This window comes from Monomorium pharaonis, chromosome 4 (genome assembly GCF_013373865.1).
Source record: "Monomorium pharaonis isolate MP-MQ-018 chromosome 4, ASM1337386v2, whole genome shotgun sequence".
NCBI classification, from domain to species: Eukaryota; Metazoa; Arthropoda; class Insecta; order Hymenoptera; family Formicidae; genus Monomorium; species Monomorium pharaonis.
Window position 1 is genome coordinate 10,113,358 of NC_050470.1, and position 20,730 is coordinate 10,134,087.

The 20,730-nt window shown below is 32.1% G+C and overlaps 1 protein-coding gene and 2 long non-coding RNA genes across 6 annotated transcripts; 1 reads left to right on the forward strand and 2 right to left on the reverse strand.

Annotated features, from left to right (window-relative positions):
• Nucleotides 1-16: 16 nt before the first annotated feature.
• On the reverse strand, nt 17-1,782 carry LOC118645031. Its single transcript, XR_004962800.1, has 2 exons — nt 879-1,782; nt 17-798 (listed from the first exon to the last, which is right to left on the reverse strand). It is a non-coding gene; the product is annotated as an uncharacterized LOC118645031 (long non-coding RNA).
• Nucleotides 1,783-3,707: 1,925 nt separating this feature from the next.
• On the forward strand, nt 3,708-7,803 carry LOC105836495. 4 transcript variants are annotated; one of them, XM_012680556.3, is made up of 4 exons: nt 3,708-5,452; nt 5,785-6,114; nt 6,203-7,252; nt 7,309-7,803. In XM_012680556.3, exons 1-3 carry the CDS (start codon nt 4,258-4,260, stop codon nt 7,204-7,206), a joined length of 2,529 nt encoding a protein of 842 aa, XP_012536010.1. In that variant the 5' UTR covers nt 3,708-4,257; the 3' UTR covers nt 7,207-7,252; nt 7,309-7,803. The 4 variants fall into 4 exon arrangements, with proteins under 4 accessions (XP_012536010.1, XP_028046886.1, XP_028046885.1 ...); XM_028191085.2 differs by having other exon boundaries at nt 3,708-4,909; nt 4,985-5,452; nt 6,203-7,803; XM_012680555.3 differs by having other exon boundaries at nt 3,709-5,452; nt 7,328-7,803.
• LOC105836496 lies at nt 7,555-9,716 on the reverse strand. Its single transcript, XR_001139072.3, has 4 exons — nt 9,520-9,716; nt 9,215-9,400; nt 8,834-8,997; nt 7,555-7,919 (listed from the first exon to the last, which is right to left on the reverse strand). It is a non-coding gene; the product is annotated as an uncharacterized LOC105836496 (long non-coding RNA).
• Nucleotides 9,717-20,730: the final 11,014 nt, after the last annotated feature.

Here is a 20,730-nt window from a genome sequence, read left to right on the forward strand (position 1 = left end):
CTATTTTACTTTGACATTTTTTTTGTTGGTGGATTATTGTAAGGCTGAAATCACAGTGCGGAATAGAGCTGCGGAATAGAAAGTGCGTCATAGAAGCAACCAATCCGAGCTATTCTGCATTTTCTATCATGCAAGCTAAGGTGTTTTTATTATAATAAAGATTGTTTTTACTACGTATTAAATTAAAAAATTATATATGAATAATGGAATTTTATATTAAAAATAGTGAAGTAAGTAAAGAACAAAAAGATTTTGTAAGTCTATAAAATCTTAAATATTTATATGTATTGTTTTCTTAGTTTAACAATTAGAGGTTAAGTATAATGTTAATTGTTTTTTGTTACAGTATTATCAGTGTTCATACTGTCATTTTAAACTGCCAAAAGAAAATTTTGATTTATTTAAACATTCATGCTTTGCAAACATGAATATTGAGACGGAAAGTATTTGTGTTGATGAAAACAACTGTTTATTTAAAGGTTAATTTTTTGTTATGTTACGTATTTGTTTTTGAAATACTTATATCTTATTTCTTATTAAATATTATCAAAGAAATTAAAAGTGACAGTTTAATATATAAATGTTATATATTATTCGAAGTTAATTATTTCATTGTTAGTATATGTTTTATTGGAACTTTTGGGTGTACTTCCGAAAAGGTGAAACCTCCAATCGCGCTGAAATTTTAACCAAAGCTTACCCTTGATTAGAGAAGAAAGTCCCTAAAAGGATTTTCACTGACAAAGCTTTATTTGCCCTTTATCATTTCCTAAAGTTGCAAACATTTTTACTGTATATCTGAAAGTATTGATTTTAGAGAAAAAAGTTTCAAACAAAAAATGAAGCTCATAAAATGCTCTACAAAAAAGGTTATATACATTTTTTACGTAAACCTATTATTTTGGCAATTATAATAACTGTTATGAAATAAAATAATTTTAATTTTGGATTAACAGGATTTTACTCGTATAAACACACGCGCGTGGATGGGTCTATTGTAGGCACTCTCTTGGTTTATGTATATCCAATTGACATTGTAACATGGTCAATTGGATATTCATAAACTTAAATAATGACTTAAAATTGATTGGATTAAAGTTAGGATTACAGTAACAAATGCGCACGGATCAAATGCGCACGAACTTATCACATGGGTTGCAACTTTTCAGAGCACCCCTACCGACGGGATGGGTGCGGGAGGGGGGCGAAGCTCCTCCTTGCACCCCCCCGTGTGTGTGTGTGTGTGTGTGCAAAGCATTCTCTGCACCACATGGGTTTGCGACTGTGTCCGTTTCGCACTGTGCGTATTTGGTCTGTGCGCATTTGAAACGAGATTCTTATTATATACGTATTCATTTGAATTTTGCGCATTTCTGTTCAGGGTATCTCTATTAGCGGGATACGGGAGGGAAAGAGCCAAAGGCCCTCCTTGCATCCCCCTGCGCGCGCGCGCGCGCGTGTGTGTGTCTTTATAGTACGCATTTTCTATACCTATTTTTTACGCTAATCTTTTCTGAGATACATAATGAAAGCTTTTAAAATGTTGAGAGAAAAAAAGCTTTTTTTCTTCATGATAGCCAAAATAATAGGTTTACGTAAAAAATGGACATAACCTTTTTTGTAGAGCTTTTTATGAACTTCATTTTTTGTTTGAAACTTTTTTCTCTAAAATCAATATTTTCAGAGATATACAGTAAAAATGTTTGCAACTTTAGGAAGTGATAAAGGGCAAACAAAGCTTTGTCGGCGAAAATCCTTTTAGGGACTTTCTTCTCTAATCAAGGGTAAGCTTTGGTTAAAATTTCCGCGTGATCGAAGGTTTTACCTTTTCGGAAGTTTATCCGAACTTTTTTCAGAGAGAATAGATGAAGAGTCAACATTAGATAAAAATAGCAATATTAACGAGTTTGAAACACCTTCTAAAAAAAAGACCCAGAAATAAAGCAAATAAAGTTTGGAATGACGTTGACGAAGTGTTAATAAATGCTGTAATGAAAAATCCATGTTTGTGGAATCATACCATTTCTGTGAAGCTTAGAAATCCATTAACTGTAAAAGAAGCATGGCTGAAAGTAGCAAAAGAATTAGATGGTAATATCGATTTTAATTTTATAAAAATAAACTTTATTAAATACATATTTTTTCAAATAAATTTGAGGTAGAGGAGATAAAGAAACGTTGGCGAGATCTTAGAGATTCTTACAAGAAAGCAAGAAAAAAGATAACTGCTTATATACTTAGTGGCTCAGCAGCATCTGCATCAAACAACGAAGACAGTTTTCGATTTTATGATCAAATGAATTTTTCGAACGACTCATTGAATTCTAGACCATAAGTATATGAGTTTAAAGATAATATTTAAACAAGAATAAATTATAATATAACTTTAAATTATATTAATAAAAAAATTTATTTTAATATTGCAGTAAAAGTAATATTTTACAAGATTTTGATTTCAACGAAGCAAGCAACTCCGATGTATTTTCTGCTACAAATGAACAATCTATTGACAACTGGTTATACGTTTAGATTTAACAGGAACTAAGAGCAAGAACCAATCGTGTTGAAGAATTTTACAACAGTTGCAAAACTGCTTTTTCTGCTGAACGCAGCCATTGACACAGCAGTAATTTTGTCCTTGTCCCTCATTGAATATTAAACAAAGACAGAAATACTGCTGTGTCAATTTGTGTTACTTGCTGGAAAGTTCCCATTGTCAGTAAGAGCTACTTGCACCAAACTCTGATTAACTTAATTGTTGATTAGCCCATTGAAATTGACCAATCGCATTTGTTAATTTTGCTTAATGACAAATACGATTGGTCAATTTCAATAGACTAGTTAACGATTAAGTTAATCAGAGTTTGGTGCAAGTGGTCCTAATTCTATTGGTACCGACAAAGTATGGTGGAACCAATAAGGTGTTTCAAATTAATACTTTGCTCGCGGTATTATTTAACTGGTAGGAATCAAACAATGGAAAACAAATTTGTTTTTAAAAGTTTTATTTTTACAAAAATACAAACAATATAATTTTGAATTAAAAATAGGTAACAATGTTTAATAGCAGCATGCTTAGTCATGGGAGCACCCGATTGACCACGTTGCAACCACAACCATTTACAGCAATGAATGCTTAGAGTTTTTCCGTTGGACGACCAATTAGAAAAGCGGTGGTCAATTGGGACGTGGTCAATTGGAGCGCTCCCCTTAGTTATATTAGTTTTACTACTTAAATCTTATTTTTTAATCGTCCTTTTTGACAATCAATTTTTATGCGAAATAAAAGAAAACATTTTATTATTTTATTGAATAAGTTTCCGCAGCAAGTTTCTAGCGTCACAACGAATATTAACCATTTTAAAAATGAAGAATTTTATTAAATTACAATTTTTGTACATTGAATAAAATTTTTAAAGCAACAATACAAATAACTATAAAGGGTTCGTTAATGCTAAGCAAAAATAATATGATAAACAGGTTAACGTATCGAGCCAAGACAAATTTTCTTAATACATTATAATTAGATAAACATTATATAATTATAAACGCGACTAATAACACTGTACGTGTTAAAGATTGTTGAAACGTTTCGACTATACTTAGTCCTCTTCAGTCATAATAAATTACCAATATGTATGATAAAATTTTAAACATTAGGAATCATGATTTTTATGATTATGCATTACATCATGCATTATGTTTCTTTTTTCTAACTTTTATTTTTTATAATATTATGTTTTCATTGTTTATACCTTTATAAATGACAATATCTTTTACACAGTGAGAGTGGAGTCCCATGGAGCGGATTATGCGGAACGAGCGGATAACCAATCACACGAATCATTCTGAATCTAGAACTCTTTCAAAGATTCCGTCGAAACGGTCCTGTGATTGGTGATCCATTCATTCCGCTTCCGCATAATTCGCTCCATGGGACTTCACCCTAACACACCACTGTTTATGTTTACGACGCCATGTTTTGTCGAACTAGAAATGATGTCCAGACTCTTATTATAGGGATTCTGGTATCGGCATGTTTTACACAGTCAGGTGAGAATCTTCAAAATTTTCAGAAATCGTAAGTTACGAGAGCATCAGAGACAAAAATAACAAAACAATTATGTGCACATGGTGCACAGCCACGAATTCTAGATGTTTAATTACAGATGATAAAGACGATAGATCACTATCGTGTCTTGATATTGTAATTGAGTAATAAATCTTAATTCTTCTGAAATAATAGTCAAGCACAAGATGGTAAGAGCTTGTTGTGTAAACACGTGTAAGTCGGGAAACAATGTGCCAAGCCATGCATTCCCGAAAGATAAAGGACGGTGCAGAAAATGGTTGGTTAATTTGTGCCTCACCAATGTAGAGGATGAAAAAGAAATTAAAAAATTAAGAGTTTGTCATAAACATTTTAAAGAAGATGATTACAGTGGATCTGCAACCAGACGTGTCTTGATACATTCAGCAATCCCATCCACAAATATCGCACAAGAAAATGTGGAAATGATTGAGGCAAATATTACAAAAGAGACATCGTTAATAGATGCACCATGTAAACAAGAAAATGTGGGAATGTTTGAGGCAAATATCACAAAAGAGACATTGTTAATAGATGCACCATGTAAACAAGAAAATACAAATCAACATCAAGAAATATCGCTGACAGAGATTCAAACTACATGGCAGAAACAAATTCAAGAAGTGTTACATAGACATGACGTAAAATTACAGCAACAACAAGAAGAAATTGAAACTCTCAGAAAAACATTATACGTGCCAAGGAACCAAATACGACCTGATCTAAAAGAAGTTACCAGGAAAAACAGATTAAGTTTTAAATCTAAAAGACTTTATAAAGCTAGACGTTATACAATAGAAGAGAAAATGTTCTGCATAGGTATTTACCGTAGATTACGTTGTTCATATAAATATCTTTCAAAATATCTTCTATGTCCTTCCGTGACCACTTTAGACAAACAAATGGAAAATATCACTTTTGATACTGGGTGCAACAATATCATATATAAATATTTAAAATTAGTTGCAAAAGAAATAGATCCTAAAGATTTAAATATTATTTTAATATGGGATGAAATGTTGTTACAACCTTCTATTGCCTATGACAAGAAGAAAGACAAAATAATTGGATTTGAGGATTGGGGAATGCAGAGGACAAGAAAATTTGCAGATCATGCAATCTTGTTCTATATTCGATGCCTTTCATCTGGTAATCGTATGCCTCTTGGATATGGCTTTTGTAATAGTACAACTCGTACTACACAACTGGTGAGATGTGTCAAACAATGGATTACATTTCTTGTAAAATGTGGATTTAAACCTGTGACGACTGTATGTGATCAGGGAGGATCGAATACTGCAGCAATAAAAACATTAATTAAAGAAACAAATGAAATGCGACAGAAGCAGCATAAGAAGTTGAGTAAGGAAAACATTTCATATAAAATTGTATCAATATTATTTTTATTCATTACTACATACACACACACACACACACACAAATATGTAAATATATATAAATTATTAACTATATAATGAAATATTAAATATATGAATATATGTGTGATATTGATAATAATGTGATAATAATATATATATGATATTAAATATATTATAAAATTAAATAATATATATATATATATATTTAATAGATATATAAATATAAAAAATTATAAAATATAAATAATTTAATATAATGTTGTATAGCGAAATTTATATTAATAATACATTTAAAAAATTTTTATATTTCCACAGAAAATACATTTATTGTGAAAAACCAGGAAGTAATTCCATTGTACGACTACGTACACTTACAAAAAGGAATTCGTAATAATTTACTTAATAATGATATAGTAATGAATAAAACTGTGAAGAGCTCGGAAAAACGTTTTGCAACTTGGAAAGATATTGTGATTGTTTATGAAATGGATAAAAATTCTTTCTTAAGGCAACGGCAAATGCCAAAATTAACTGACAGACATATTTTTCCACATCTTATTCCAAAAACGAAAGTTAAATATGCTACACAAGCCATAAGTCACACTGTTGCCAATTTTATTGATGTAGTGCTTACATTGAATAAAGGTAAAATAAATAATTGATAATAATATGCTAATTATGTGTATCTACATAATGTAAACATAAAATGCAAAAGCACTTTTCATTATTACAGGTAGTATAAATACAACCAAAGGAAATATGCACTTGCCAGCTAATGCTGAGGCAACATCGGAATGTATTTTATTTTTTGACAATTTATTTGATTCGTTCAACGCTAAAAAAGGAAAAGAAAATTGCAGTATCATTACCAAATCAAGTAATCACATTTTATTTTGGCACAATTCTATAGATATGCTTCGTAAAATGGACTTTATTGAAAGTGACTCCCACAAGTACATTCATCAGAATGCAAAATGTTTATCAAATTGGATTTGGACAATTCGTAGTGCACAACGCTTGTGGAACACGCTGCAGAAATCAGGATTTACCTCGCTCAATTTAAAGTTTCTAAATCAAGATCCAATAGAAAATTGTTTCAGCCAAATTAGGGATCACATAAATAACAACCCAACACCTTACCAATTTTGTGCTTTGTTTAAAACTCTTATTACAACCAATTTTACATCAAAACATTCCATTTCGTCTAACTGCAAAGAAGAATACGAAGGTAAACCAATGTCATTGGAAAAAATAATTTCCAAAGCTGAAAATATGGAATTAATTAAAAATGAAGAACCAGAACGTGCAGAAATGCCCATACCAGAAGTATTGAATATATTTATTAATGTGGAAGAACTGATAAGTATTTTGACTGATAAAATTAAATGTGAAAACTGTGCTAAATGCCTTCAAAATGAAGAAACTGTAAGAATTATGCAGTATGCATTACAAAATACAGAATTAAAATTTTTGAGCTTTTGTCACGAGGTAAATATAAAAGTAAAAGTAAAAAGTATTTTGTATTTGGAAGCATTTACAAAAATATCTATACATTGTGCCACACACGAGGACTTTTTAATAGAGAAAACTGCCCAACATTTTATTATTCAATGGTGTAAATACGTAAACAAGTTATTAAAGGGAACATTAGAAGATAATTATTCTGACAATTATATGTACAACGAAGCAAGAAGAATGTCAATGAGATTTCAAAAACATAAATTAAAACAGAAGTAAACATTCCAATTAAATATACATTAAAAGGAATTGGATTATTTATAATGTAAGTATTTCTATAAGAGAAAGGCTACTCTATGGTGATACTTCCGAATGATATAGTTTATTGCATTTGTTTCAGAACGGAGCAATTTTCGTTCAGTATATCGCTAGTGGACAGAAAGCCAATTTTGTCATTGTCTTTCCTAAAGCACGGCATAGTAAAAAATGTAGCAAAAGCATCATCTTCTAATCAAACTAAGGATGCGAGGACAATTCAATTAGTCCTTCATCTTTTACATTCGAAATCCGTGGAAATCTGAATTGAAAAACTTTTTTTACAATCACACACTTTTCTTTCTTCTTTTCTTTTTTCCCCTTCATTTTTAAATTACTGTTGATAAGATAGAATTTTACTCTTCCTACAAAACCAGAACAATAACACTGTGTCTCTGCTTCACAACTATCGGGAGTGATGATTCGGTTACATATGAATGTATTATCTTGAAATACTTTATCATAATCTAAGAAAGCCACTTGTGTTCCTTTTCATGTGTAATAACATCATTAATATAAGATATATTAGAATTTTTAAATAAAAGTTCTATTGGTTCTTAAGTTGACTTATCGGATGAACAATATTTAATGATAAAGATTTCTCAGTTTGTTGAGCAACCAGTTTTTGTTGTCATGTTATCCATTAATTTACTTATCTCTTTAACACTAGTTTATATCTGAAAGTAAATTTTGTTCATTATTTAAATATAATAATTACCTTGATAGGAAAAGATTTATAAAATTGTATGACAAAATATTGTAAAAGATTTTATAATCCATCATTATGAGGGCATAGTTAAGAAAATAGATGTAGAAACATTAACCTTTTATAAAACATTAATAAATATTTGTGCAATTAAATTTTGAAATAATATGTTGGCATAACAATAGCGATATGGCGAATCATCTTAACACATTTGCAAAATTAAATTTAGAAATAAATTGTGCAATAACTGAGAAAAATATTTCAGTCATAACATGTTTAAAACATTTAGAAATATAATTGTGCACAAAAGACTCAAATTATTCCTCAATTATTCCTAAAGTATGATGCACAAATATTGAAACATGGAATGTGTAATATTGCATGTTTCAAGATTTGCATTATAATGTAGGAATGATTTAAGAGTTTCTTACTGCTATTACTATCAATGAGATATTTAACTCTCCAATGAACGCAACTAATCTGTCAGACAAAGTGCCTCTTTTAATCTTTATTAAATGTCTAGTGAATAAGCGATATTTGTGTTAAATTCATTGTAATACCGTTTTATATTAATTTTGAATTAAATATTAAAGATTAAATGCTGTAAATATTGCACATTAGTATTGCTGCATTATATTGTGAAAATATTGAAGATTATGTGATAATTTTAAATGTTGAAATAATTGCAAAATATTTATGTTTCAATATTTGTCTAATCTTTAACAAATATTATTTAAGAATTATATTCTGACAAAACTGTTGCATTATGGCAAATTATCTTAACACAATCTTTAAATGTCATTATTGTGTAATGTTTGTAAAATCTTCCTATCGGGGTATATAAATACAACAATACTAATAAATAATAAAAAAAAACAAATTTACCTATTTATAGCAGCAGTTGGATTTGAACTTTTTCTTTTATAAATTGGAGGAAATATTGTGGGATTGAAGCTTGGACTACGAGATCTTCTGACTTTTTATTTCCAATAAAATGCTGACTGCAGATCCGACTCTTTCTTCCTGGTACCCAAGGAGATCCATCAATGCTAGAAAATATTATAAACAGTTAAAAAAATATTTCTAATACTGAATATATTGGTCTGTTTTTTTTTTGCTGCACTGCTGTACTGGTGCAATAAGTTAGAATGAAAAAAAATATATTTGTTTCACTTTAACTTATTGCACCAGTGCATCAGTGCAGCTAAAAAGAACAGGCCATATATCATACATGAACTTGCTGTACATAAACACTCAAGTATTTACTTTCAGAGTCGTAATGCTTTTAACTATACATTTCGTCTATTCAATTTACATGGTGTAATTGATGATGGAAATGTATAAAAATCCATCTTTGGCGATCTCTAGAGTTATTTGAACAGTCGATTACATAGCACTTTTTTACGTTATTATTAGCAAGCTGCCTGCTTGTTGCCGCGTACAGCTGTTGTCCTACAAATTTATAGTTATGTTCGTCAGTACATTTATCCACTTAATTGCATATTCTTCTTTGTTTACACAAAAACATAACTACGTATTTACATGAATATTTATTAATGTTTTTAACTTACTTTGCAACATTTTTATTACTGTTAATTTCAAAAACTAATATTTTTATTTATATCTATCCTTCCTATATATTTGCTGGAACCCAAAACCGCCACGAGACACGAGTATTGCTGCAGTCAATTTTATAAATGTGTACGGAGTGAATAGTCGGTAAGTGGTTACAAAATAGCACCCCAGGACATGTGACCCAATGTGACCCAAGGTCTGTAGATGAACGACGGGAGAGAAAGGAAGGTCATCGCATGAGCGCCATTTTGGAGTCATAAAGTGTATGTGTAGTGTTTGTTGTACGAGAAAGGTGAATGAGTAGTAGTAAGGAGAAGGTGGAATTGATACATTGTATTGGCTCCGGCCATTTTGGGGCCAAAAGACTAAATATGAGTGGGAAGACCTTCTTTCCCCTCCCGTCGTTCATCAACAGACTTTGCATGTGACCCACTGACCCCAGTTCAATCTCCCTTAATCTCCCTTATGCGTTATGCACAGTTATGCATTATGAGTAATGACTAGTGAAGTGAAGGGAAGCCAGCCAAAAACGTGTCTTACCTAAAATGAGAAGAAAGATGACTTGGTTTCTCTATTCTTGCATTAAACAATAATAGAGAGGATCATTGTCTGATTAAATTCAGTGACTTTATGCGTTACCCTCCGTCGGTGACTGATTAGTATCAAACCGGCGCCATCAGAGAGCGCAACCAGTTTTGTTTCCTCGTTACATAATTGTATCACAAATAAGGATCAAATTGTAATTAATCTTGTGCTTTATATATGCAATTTATATATGCAATTTTTTTAATAAAAAAATTTTTTTAATAACAATTGTCGCTCAGTACGTATGGGATTAGTATCGCGTGATAAGTCAAAGGGAAGGAATATCACGAACTTCCCAGATAGCACAAAATATTTATAAAATATTTATAAAATATTTATAAAAAGGAAAAATATTTATGATAAATATTTTTTACATATTTTTATGTCCAAGTTTGTCAAGTATAAAAAAAATTATGATAAACATTTATGAAAATATTTAAAATAAATATTTATACCATTATTATCAAAGAATATAAAAAATATTTCAAGTTCTTATACCATAAATATTTTTTAGTACATGTTAAAAATATATTCTATATATTGCTGACAATAATGTTTGTATCATTTCTAAATGGTTTATGAAAATAATTATATAATCTTTAAAAAATATTTTTTGAAAATAAATTTGTAAAATATTTATAAATATTTATGATAATATTTTGTGTTATCTATTATAACTTATTAATTATTTGAAGAGCTATAATTTGTTTTTGTTAGAAACACTTTCTTAATACCGATCTTAATACCAATTGCAATATTGTTTAATCTGTTATTTAGCCCATATAAAAAAATTTAACCAACTAAACAATTTTAATTTTAATTTGTTTTTTTTTAAATTAAATTTTAATTTCTAATTTACATAGCAATCCTTAACTTTTAATATAAGTTTTAGGGTAACCAATTTGTAATAAATAATTATTTACAAAATCTGTAAATAATTAATAACAAAAAGGACGTGTATAAAAAAGAAAAAGTGAGAGGACAATATAACTTATTACAAATGTGATAGAGATAATTAATAACTTTTTTGTATTACTTGCATGTACATGGTGTATAATATTTCTTATATAATTTCCTATAAAATATGTTTTAACTAATTTATTTCAAATGTGCGTTTATATATAAAACATTACGTGACTAATAATTAATAGCAAAAATGTTTACATAACGAAGTGTGTTATGCGTTATTATGAATGTGACGCTATTAATATGATTTCTTTCATTTCACTAATTACATTAGACTTGATGGGCAATAGTATATTTGCTAATCATCTTATCCTTATCTTTTTCTTTTTTTCTCTTTTTTCTCTCTTACTTTTTCTTACTTATTCACTCTGCAGCGACATGAAACAGCTTAGTCTTTCAAGTTTTGACTATTGTTACTCTTATGCTCTACCCTGTATTTTAATTATATTGTGAATTTTACATTTGTATTTATTATCATTTTTTGTTTTTATTACTAGATTATAATATAGATAAGAAAAAAATAAGAATAAGACAAAGCAATTGAAAAAATAGAAAAACAAAAGATAAAAAAGAATAAAAAATAATACAATGAAATTAGAGAATAATACAATGAAATTTTTCATTCTTTTTTATCTTGTATTTCTTCTATTTTCTCAATTGCTTTGTCTTATTTTTATTTTTTTTCCTTACCTATTTCTGTACAAGTTGATTCTAGATTCTATAAGGATATACGTTCTTAGGCTTACCTTGTAAGAATAGTAGGCAATAGATTCAATCAATCATTTAATTAATTTTTTTCTGACCACAACGAGAATCACAAAAGTAATGAATAACTATATGCAATAAAAATAATATCAGACTTCTCTTATTTCTTATTTAAAATCATGATTGTTATTTGTTAATTGGGGTATACATTAATAATAAAGCTAAGGTAATTATAATATGAAAGATTTTATAATTAGATTCTATTTGTTTTGTTTTATAAAAAAACGAAATATCTTCATGTCAGATTGAAGCTTTGAACGATCTACAATCGGCGTCAAATTAATTGAGATGTATTTAAAAACATCTATTACAGAATTCTATTTATAATAATTTTATGTCCCATGTATTTTGGTATATGTTAATCTGGATGTATATTATTATACAATATATTTTATATGCATTTTAATTCTTCAATTCTTTTTGTATTATATAGCACAAATAGAACATCATTCTAAATTCTAACGCAAATAGTTTAAAATGGATTTTAACAATGAAATTATAAGCATTATAATAAATTTTCAATATAACAATTTGAAACTTTCGGAAACTAAGTATCGAAAGTGTTTAAACCAATATTACGCCTTGATCGCTTCTTTCTTGTTCAAGTACACTGTAGCGCGTGATACCTCAAAGTTCATGTCGATCTCGCAGTTTGTCAGGAATAAATCATGCGTACGTCCGGTACCGTAGCGAGAGATCGGCGATGCGGATAAACGTTCTCTCCTTCGGGTTCTCTCGCCGGATTCTGCGGCGTAAAACTTTCCGCTGCGGGACTTTCCGTTGGGAGCAATATGCTGTGGCTGCTTTTCAAAAATAATAGAACATTCCGAAAAAAAAAACGTGTTGCTATACACAGACCGTTATCCGGCGCCGCGCCGTGGCGACACGATGGCGTTGCGTAATCCGGGCATCCTGCCAGTGGAAAAGGATTCCACTCGCCTTAGCCACTTATATCCTCTCGCTTATGCCTTCCCAGCGAGAAACGACAATGAATTCGACATCAATTCGACGTCGAATGGACATCGAAATGATGATTTCGATGTCGATTCGATGTACTATTTCTCATTGGGTTACGTATCTTTCCCGTCTCCAGTAATCTAAAATACAAAAAAACTGTTTCTTTTTCGTCATATTATAACTGTTTACTTTGGTAATAAAATTTAATAATAGTCCCGCGTAAAGGCGTGAGAAGGAGAGAGGGAGAGAGAGAGAGAGAGAGAGAGAGAGAGAGAGAGAGAGAGAGAGAGAGAGAGAGAGAGAGAGAGAGAGAGATTTTTCGTCTCCCGTGTTATCGATTAATACGACACAGTTATGAAATGCACTCCCTTCACTCGCGCGCACTTCGAATTGCGCGCACGCGAGGAATGTGCAAATGACATTCCTTATCTCCTCAGAATTTATTAATATGTTAAATGTATATATCTCTCCTGGAGATAGAAACGTATAATGTCATAGAACGTAACAATCTAACAGTCTATGTAACAGTCACCGTTTCCTACATAACATATCAGCATCATATCGCGTCCTGTGATCGTTACCGGCGAGATCGCCGAGAGCCGTAAATAATTTATCAATCAGCAAAACGCCCGACAGGAAGATTAGGCGGCGTGTAATAGTCACGTCGGCTCCTATCCTTTCGCGGCGTGATTTTCGAATGCAGGAAATCACGCGGTATACAGAGCGCTTTCGGATGTCGTTGTCGGGGGGGGGGGAAGTGGCGTGGTGGAGGAGGAGGGAAGGGCGAACGAATGCAATTTGGTTACGAGCTGTTTAATGACTTTTACGGCGCGCTTCTGGGTTGCGGTAATCGTCGGCACGCGTTTTCTTCCGGGTGATACGGTAATACGATTCTCCCCTCGATCGGCAACGCTATACGCTTTCGCGATGAAAGTCCGCCCGGCCTGTATACGTATAATATACGCACGGTTTCAGCTTATATACCCGCCGCTCGCGGACGGCGTGCGTTTTGCATATTAGCGATATGGGACTCGCGCGGAAAATGCAAGAAGCGAATCACTTCCGTGGGAATTACCGTTGCGGTCGGTTGCGCATTTTCGGGCTATCGATGCACTCTCGATCGTATTTCGACGCGCCGCGCCGTTTGCGCGCGCGGCTCTTCTGTTCGCGTGCAAATAATCCCGACATATGTAAATACGCGTGAAAGGGCGTGTTGTTAAAAAAAAAAAAATTCGACTGTCAAGATTTTCACACAATTTTTTGTTTATGTTTACTACCATTGTCGTCGAAGCTTATCAAAAAATTTACCAGATCTTTTTTGCGGTCAGCTCGAACTTCGACATCGATTAAAACGAGGGTTCGGGATGTTTGCGTTTTCCCGGCCGTCGTTTTATTTTATTTCCCGCGCGGAGCGCGGAGAATAAATCGCGCGGCGGGCGCGGTAATGTTTCTCCGCGCGGGTGAATATAGCGCTCGCAATAAATCGCTGTCATTTGCACGGCGCTCGCGATTCGAAGTACTCGCGAGTGAAGGGTATTGGATAGCACCACCCATTTCGTCACCGTGGAGAACCGTGTTATTCCGCGCGTCGAATAAGAAGCGTCATTTCCCATGTTTGATGCTCTCAAAGTCATCGCTTGGCATTCTGGTGCAATTAGATGGCACTCGATTGCGCTGGGAATTCCATCCCGCATCCCCTACAATTTATTTATTCGGCAGAATAATTAGGCCTACGTACGTTTCCGATAGTGTAAATAATCGACTTTAATGGAATTTTGATCGTAATTAATTGTGTAGATCGAAAACAGGTAGGTCGTAATTCGTTCGTTCTTAGTGGTTTAGTTTTTGGACCTTTTCGCCGTTTTTCTTTAATTAAAACAGAGTCGAACAAAAATACTTATTGATAATTTAATGAGTTACCTTGACCCCGGTATACTTACAAATTAGCGTTTTACCCGGATCTTTTTTATTCAGACATTTTTTATGTTCTCAGCATGAAGATTTATGGCTTCTGTTATTCAAGAACCGACAAGTGCCTTTTGCGTTCTTACACACTTTTGTGTCATGCTTGCGATTACCATGACAATAATCGTAAAAACCTCTGAACTGAGAGATATTTTTTGTCAATGGTATATTTCTGAAGCAATTAAAAAAAATTCCAATACTAAAATATTGAGATTACAATACAGTTTTTAAATGGAAAGTATTTAAAGAAATGGTTGTCCAAAAAAAAATTCAAGAAAATTTGATGATTTTGTCGGATAATTTATTAGATCTTTTCAATTATTAACATAGCTTTTATAAAAATGTAATACTGAGCAATATTCTACATAATACTTATTTTTAGTATTAAAAGTATTACATTTTTATAAAAGGCATGTATTTTAGTTATACAATAACTAAATATTTTTATAATATTTTTGTTATTATGTTTTAAATATGACTTTTGAAAGGTTTATAAGAAGAGGAAAAGAAATTTATACAAATTTATAGAAAGGATTTTGTAGATTTAATAGACGATATACCCTTAAAGTGACGGCAAAATTTAGTTTTAGCAAAATTTCAATATGATGAGGCGCCACTGTATAAATGCACGTCAAACATTAAATGCTAATTTACCGAGGAGATGGATAGGACACGAAAGTTCGAATTAGTTGGCGAGGGCAAATGCTTTTAGATTTTTTTTTCTGGGGTTATTAAAAAATGGAAACATTTAGAGGAAAATCGCCAATATATATTATACATTTTTTAAAGAGATAGCTTATTTCTTTTTATTATTAATATTAATAAAAATTGTATTAATACTGTTAAAAACATAGTCTAGTTATATAATTAAAAAACATATAGTTTACTTGAATGGTTTTTTTCTATACAAAATCTGAAAATAAATAAAAGCTAAAAATAAATTCTTTAAAAGTAGAAAGAATAAAATTTACATGTTTTATGTTACATAATGATTAAATAAGTAAAAAAAAGTAAAAAAAGTTACGAAAATATAAATTCGTTAATGTCGTACCGCAAAATTTTGTTAATATTAAAAAATTAATATTTAAAGGCATTTTTACTATATAATAAATTTAATGTGTGAATATTCATAATTTTATTGGCCATCTTTGAACACTTTCTATTTAAAAACTATTGTATTCACATTTTAGCATTAGACATTGAAATTTTTGTTTTACTCTAAATGACTTTAAGAATCTGCCATTAGCAGATGGTGCGGTGAGTCTTGACATCCTGTATATAACAAGATTATTATAAATTTAATAATTTTTAGTTTCTAATAAAACTTCGTGTGATTAATCGCAATTGATCAAGATTTTATGGTCTCCCAAGCCAATAGGTCGGGTCAGTTTCCAACACGTCGCGCACGTCGAGCGCATTGCTCCAGATTCGCGACCAAGGATGGCAGTTGCGCCACGATCCCCGACGGCTAACGTGGATTCCCATATCTGCGAGGAACGCAAGTGAACGACAGAGTCACTCTCGCCTAGAAAGTAAACTTCCACGCCGCCCGGAGACAGCTACGCCCTCGAGTCTGGTCAAGTTTTAATCATTTAATTATTGCGAAGCGGATGCCAGGATCGCGGAACGGAAGAAGAATCAGCGTAATTGTTATCCAAACATAATTATCTCTTTTTTTAAAGTTAAAAAAAGCACTAACTATGTGTAGATTTAACCATCAAGAAAAGATCTATCGTAAATTAATAAAATTCCTAAAAAAGAAACTATTGTAAATTAATATTTGTCTTCTCTACAAAAATAATGATATAAAATAAACGCGCCAACTACAAGTGGAGTTATTTATATAAAATTCAATAATATGTATATATTATTTTGTACATATTATTAAACAGTATATATTATGGTAAAGTGTTTGGATTAACATATTCACAGAGATTATACAGAAATAAAAAAGCTAATAAAGAAAATGTTTTATTAAGAAAAACCTTGGCGCTACTATAGGGAAATGGTAAATAACGGTTTATTGTAATATTAATAATAAATAATAAATTGTTTATAATTATTAATTTTTTATAATTATATTATTAAAATTTTAGTACTCTCCAAATTGCAATTAGTGTATTATCACTAATTTACAGCGGTATACTTATAGCTATAATAATTGGCGAGTATTCACTGTCTTTTAATGATTTTTTTCAAATTATACGTCGAACGCAAAAATTTGTGAGATTCATGAGATTCTTGACTGAAGTTTAAGATTCTTTTAATGATCATCCTTGGATGGGAATATAGAGCAGTTGTCTCGGCTTGGTAGACATAAAAACTAATCGACATTGCTCGTTGAGTTTGATGAAAACGAGACGTCATCAATTGGCATTCCGGTCGTTCGTCAAGATCACGATTTAGCGAACGCACCTGGCGATTGTTTTTATATCTGCTCGTTTTCTTTGCCTACGAATACGCAACATTTTATATACCATTATAAGTAAAATTAAAAAATTTTTATTAAAGATTGAGTTGATATAATAATTTTTTAAAATGATTTATGTATATTTTATTCAATTATTATTTGTACTTATTATTTATTTGTAAGTATTAATTTTTAATTTATTGTAAGCATATATCTGTGATTACATATTATATTTATTGATTGTTCAGTTTTCTTCAAATAACATTATAATTTTTAAAGTCTTGCATACTAATCTACTGATCTCATTTCATTAAACTTTATTCTGGACAACTAGCGGTATAATGAAATCATATATAATGAAATCATGTTCGGGGTAATTATCGTGCTTCATTAATTTTAGCGCTTATAATCACCTTTCTTTCAGCACTAACGTCTCAAATAATTTTCTACATTCATTATCTGCGTATAAAGACAGTCTTCTTATTATCTGCTTCCTGCGAAGATTTTATAAGATTTAAAGTGAGTTTGTATGAGGAAAAAACAACGTTTTCTTTATTAATTTTCTTAAAATATGGAAATTAAAGTATATGCACCAATTTATTTCTACAATTTAGAAATGATTAACATGTAACTTAAATTACTTTTTTATTATTATTTGAATGCAATATACTTCTAGTATATAATACTTTATAGCAAATTTTTATACATTTTTTGTAACACGGTGACATTTAACACACGTGTGATTAAAGCACATTTAATGAGAATGGATAGAGAATTGAAAAATCTTTATCTCGAAATATACACTAAAAAGGTATTTTAATTGATATATATGTAATAATTGTTGTAATTGTTGTACACACTTAATAATTTACGCTAGAATAAAGGTGTTGGCCCAGATAAGCAATTGTTGAATTTAATAACTATTCTTAGATCCATACTTTATATCATTTGATTAATATGTAACGTAGCAAAACTTGAAAAATATATACATTATAAAGAAAATATATATTTTGACATACTTTTTTTTAGAACGATATAAAATTTTCTGCCACAAATTTAAATCACGTACAATTTAAACTCAATTAAAAGTGATGAGCCTCCATTTCTTATATCGCGATCTTTTACAATGAAAGTTCTTTATGTAATATCAGCTCTTACGTAACGAATCTCACCTATTTAAACGATTTTTTCTCATCAGCAATTATTCGCGAATATTCTCTCCTATTTTGGTGCGCGATCGTACTCGCGCTATCGGTGCGAAATCGCTTTTTCGCGCAATAGAACAGTCGCGTTGCTACAAACGGAGCACAATGCAACATTACACAAGAGCGTCGTAAATGCGCCGATTAATAACGAGCAAAATTCGAATACCCATGCATCGAGATTACATCCGTGGAAGTCGGAGGAGTGAAAGATTTAAAAGCCTATATCAGATTATGCATTGGAGAATTGAAGATTAGACTCGAAGATTAGAATTAGAATTCTACCATTAGATAATTTTAATTTTTATTCGTTTCGTTCTTATTAGTTGATTTTTAATCTCCAATTCGTGATCCTCAATATGTAATGCGAGCTTAAACGCGATATATCTGCGCATTTGCATTCGTTTGTTTGTTTATCACTCGTCACTCGTTTATTCATTTCAATCTCGGTTTTTCATGGTCGGACGCGTAAATCGTGACTCCGCCGGATGATTCACACGATGATTCGCGTCTATTAACCGCAAATTGCGATATCCACTTTATTTAGAGTTATGTTTTGTCAGCCAATTGCGTTTTCGCGATTGATTCTCGGCGCGCAGCAAGAGGTAATAAACGGGAATAGATAATTAGCTGCTACCGCATAATCGCCGCTATTATGGCGATAAGCGTTTGCCTTTTCGCTAAATGTATGCGGGAGATTGTTCGAAAGAACGATGCTTACTGTTTAGAGTAATTTTAATTCGGGAAAATTTTCCCGAATTAAACTTCCAAATTTTAGGAATATTTTTTCTTTCTCTCTCTCTCTCTCTCTCTCTTTTTTGGTAAATGTATTTCTATTTACAAATTAAAAGAGCAAATAAACGATCCGCATGAAAGATTTAGTGATCCGATTAACGTATTTTGTATTACAAGCGGGAATTGTTTTGTACACATACGGGAGATCTGTTTATCGGGTGTAGCGATGCGCGAATTGTAGCAATGCGTTTTCTGCGGGGGAAAGCGCGTTCGAGCCGCGGCGCAGTGGTGCATAAGCGAACGGGACATGAATTTTCGAGCGATTTTTTCCCCCTTCAGATTCCGTCCACGTGTGTCAATTATCTAATCAAATTGCACAGATTGCACCTAACGGCTAATAAGAAACTGTATAACGTAATCGCGTGAAATTACACACGACACACGAGCGAGAAACGCGAGGCGACATATTTGCGTGTTATTACTTTACATATACTTTTACTCGGTTATTTATTTATTTATTTATTTACCTTACCGTTATATTTCTACTTATATTATTCCGTTGATGTTTTATGCATTGCTGCACTCGGAGAACGTCGCTGTGCACCTTCTATAAATGTCAAATTTACCGTCTCTCTCTCTCTGTTTCCGATACTTCTCTGAAATTTTTAAAGAATTGTTTGAAAGTTTTACTCGCAAAAATTCCCTCGGGCACTTCTGCGCGATGCAACGCGGGCGTTGCATTAATATTTCTCGTGCGCCCGTTGCATCGTCTCTCTCTCTCTCTCTCTCGTTCATCTGATCCGAACGGAGCGAGCGTGATACATTACAAAATAATGAGAATCGTTAAACTTTCCAGGTTTTGCAACGATTCCACTGCACGATGTATCTACATCCACGCGGGGTTGTTCCGCGCATACACTTGCGGGAAATGCAACGAATCGTGCACGGCCGCGCGGGGTTGCGCAAATCGCGTACCCGAGCGCACCGTGGCTTTTATACCGAGTAAAGGCGACTGTCGGCCTTATACTCTTGCCGGGTAATTGCTAATCGGTCTGAAAAAGCGCGGCCGACGAAGAAACGCAGGGGCGTTCACTTCCATCGTTCGGAAACGACGATTTTGCGCTCGCAAAAATCGTACTGTGCGGTTCGGGAGGGAGGGAAAAAGAGAGAGAGAGAGAGAGAGAGAGAGAGAGAGAGAGAGAGAGAGAGAGAGAAAAAGAGAGGGAGGAAGAGAGAAGGGGCCAGATGTACTCAGATGTGACCCAGAACTAAATGCGTTCATGGCTATAACCACCTCTGGTATAGCGATGGTGTTGCGAAATTAGCGCTGCTCGTAAAGCGCGCGCTTATTAGACCCGAGGGTGAATGACGCACGAGGGGAAAATTGTTGGAGCTGCTTTGTGCTACTAAAAATTCAAAGGCAGGGCTACCGTGCGTACCGAGACAACCGTCCCTACTACCTCGCAGTATGACTAGAGAACTTTTTGCGCTTCGGAGAAACTGCACTAAAGTGGAAAGGAGCGATGCTGTTTATTGCGTTAAAATATAAAATACAATTAGCGCATGGAAGTAAACTTGATTTTAAACTTGAATCTCTTTACAAGAAAATTTAAATGTAAATT